We start from the raw sequence: 433 nt of genomic DNA, 5'->3' as shown, positions 1-433 counted from the left end.
ATTCACATCCCCTGTCTCCCCAGCAACAAGCCCCCCCTTTCTCCCAGCAAACAAGCCCACCCCCCTTTTTCCCAGCAAACAAGCCCCCCTTTCTCCAGCAAAAAGCCCCCCCCCCCCCTTTCTCCCCAGCAAACAAGCCCACCCCCCCCCTTTCTCCCCAGCAAACAAGCCCCCCCCCCCCCCCTTTCTCCCCAGCAAACAAGCCCCCCCCCCCTTTCTCCCCCAGCAAACAAGCCCACTCACCCCCCTTTCTCCCCCAGCAGAGCACCCGCCGGAGGCAAGATGGCGCACCAGCTGGAGCAGCTGCTCACCTGCTGCATCTGCCTGGACAGGTTCCGGAACCCGAAGCTGCTGCCATGCCAGCACTCGGTGTGCATGGAGCCCTGCATGGAGGGCCTCGTCGACTACGTGCGTCGACAGGTGGGTACGCGAG

General features: G+C 64.4%; 1 protein-coding gene across 1 annotated transcript in view; it reads left to right on the top strand.

The window, feature by feature from the left end:
- LOC119588306 (RING finger protein nhl-1-like) overlaps window positions 1–433 on the top strand; it is a gene marked incomplete in the record, with an annotated part of 50,140 nt that overhangs the window by 37,137 nt on the left and 12,570 nt on the right. The window contains 1 exon segment of the mRNA XM_037936999.1: window positions 261–420. Within this exon segment, the coding sequence (XP_037792927.1) occupies window positions 283–420 (138 nt within the window).

Source organism: Penaeus monodon, chromosome 23 (genome assembly GCF_015228065.2).
Source record: "Penaeus monodon isolate SGIC_2016 chromosome 23, NSTDA_Pmon_1, whole genome shotgun sequence".
Classification (NCBI taxonomy): domain Eukaryota; kingdom Metazoa; phylum Arthropoda; class Malacostraca; order Decapoda; family Penaeidae; genus Penaeus; species Penaeus monodon.
This window is presented reverse-complemented; position numbering and strand designations above follow the sequence as displayed.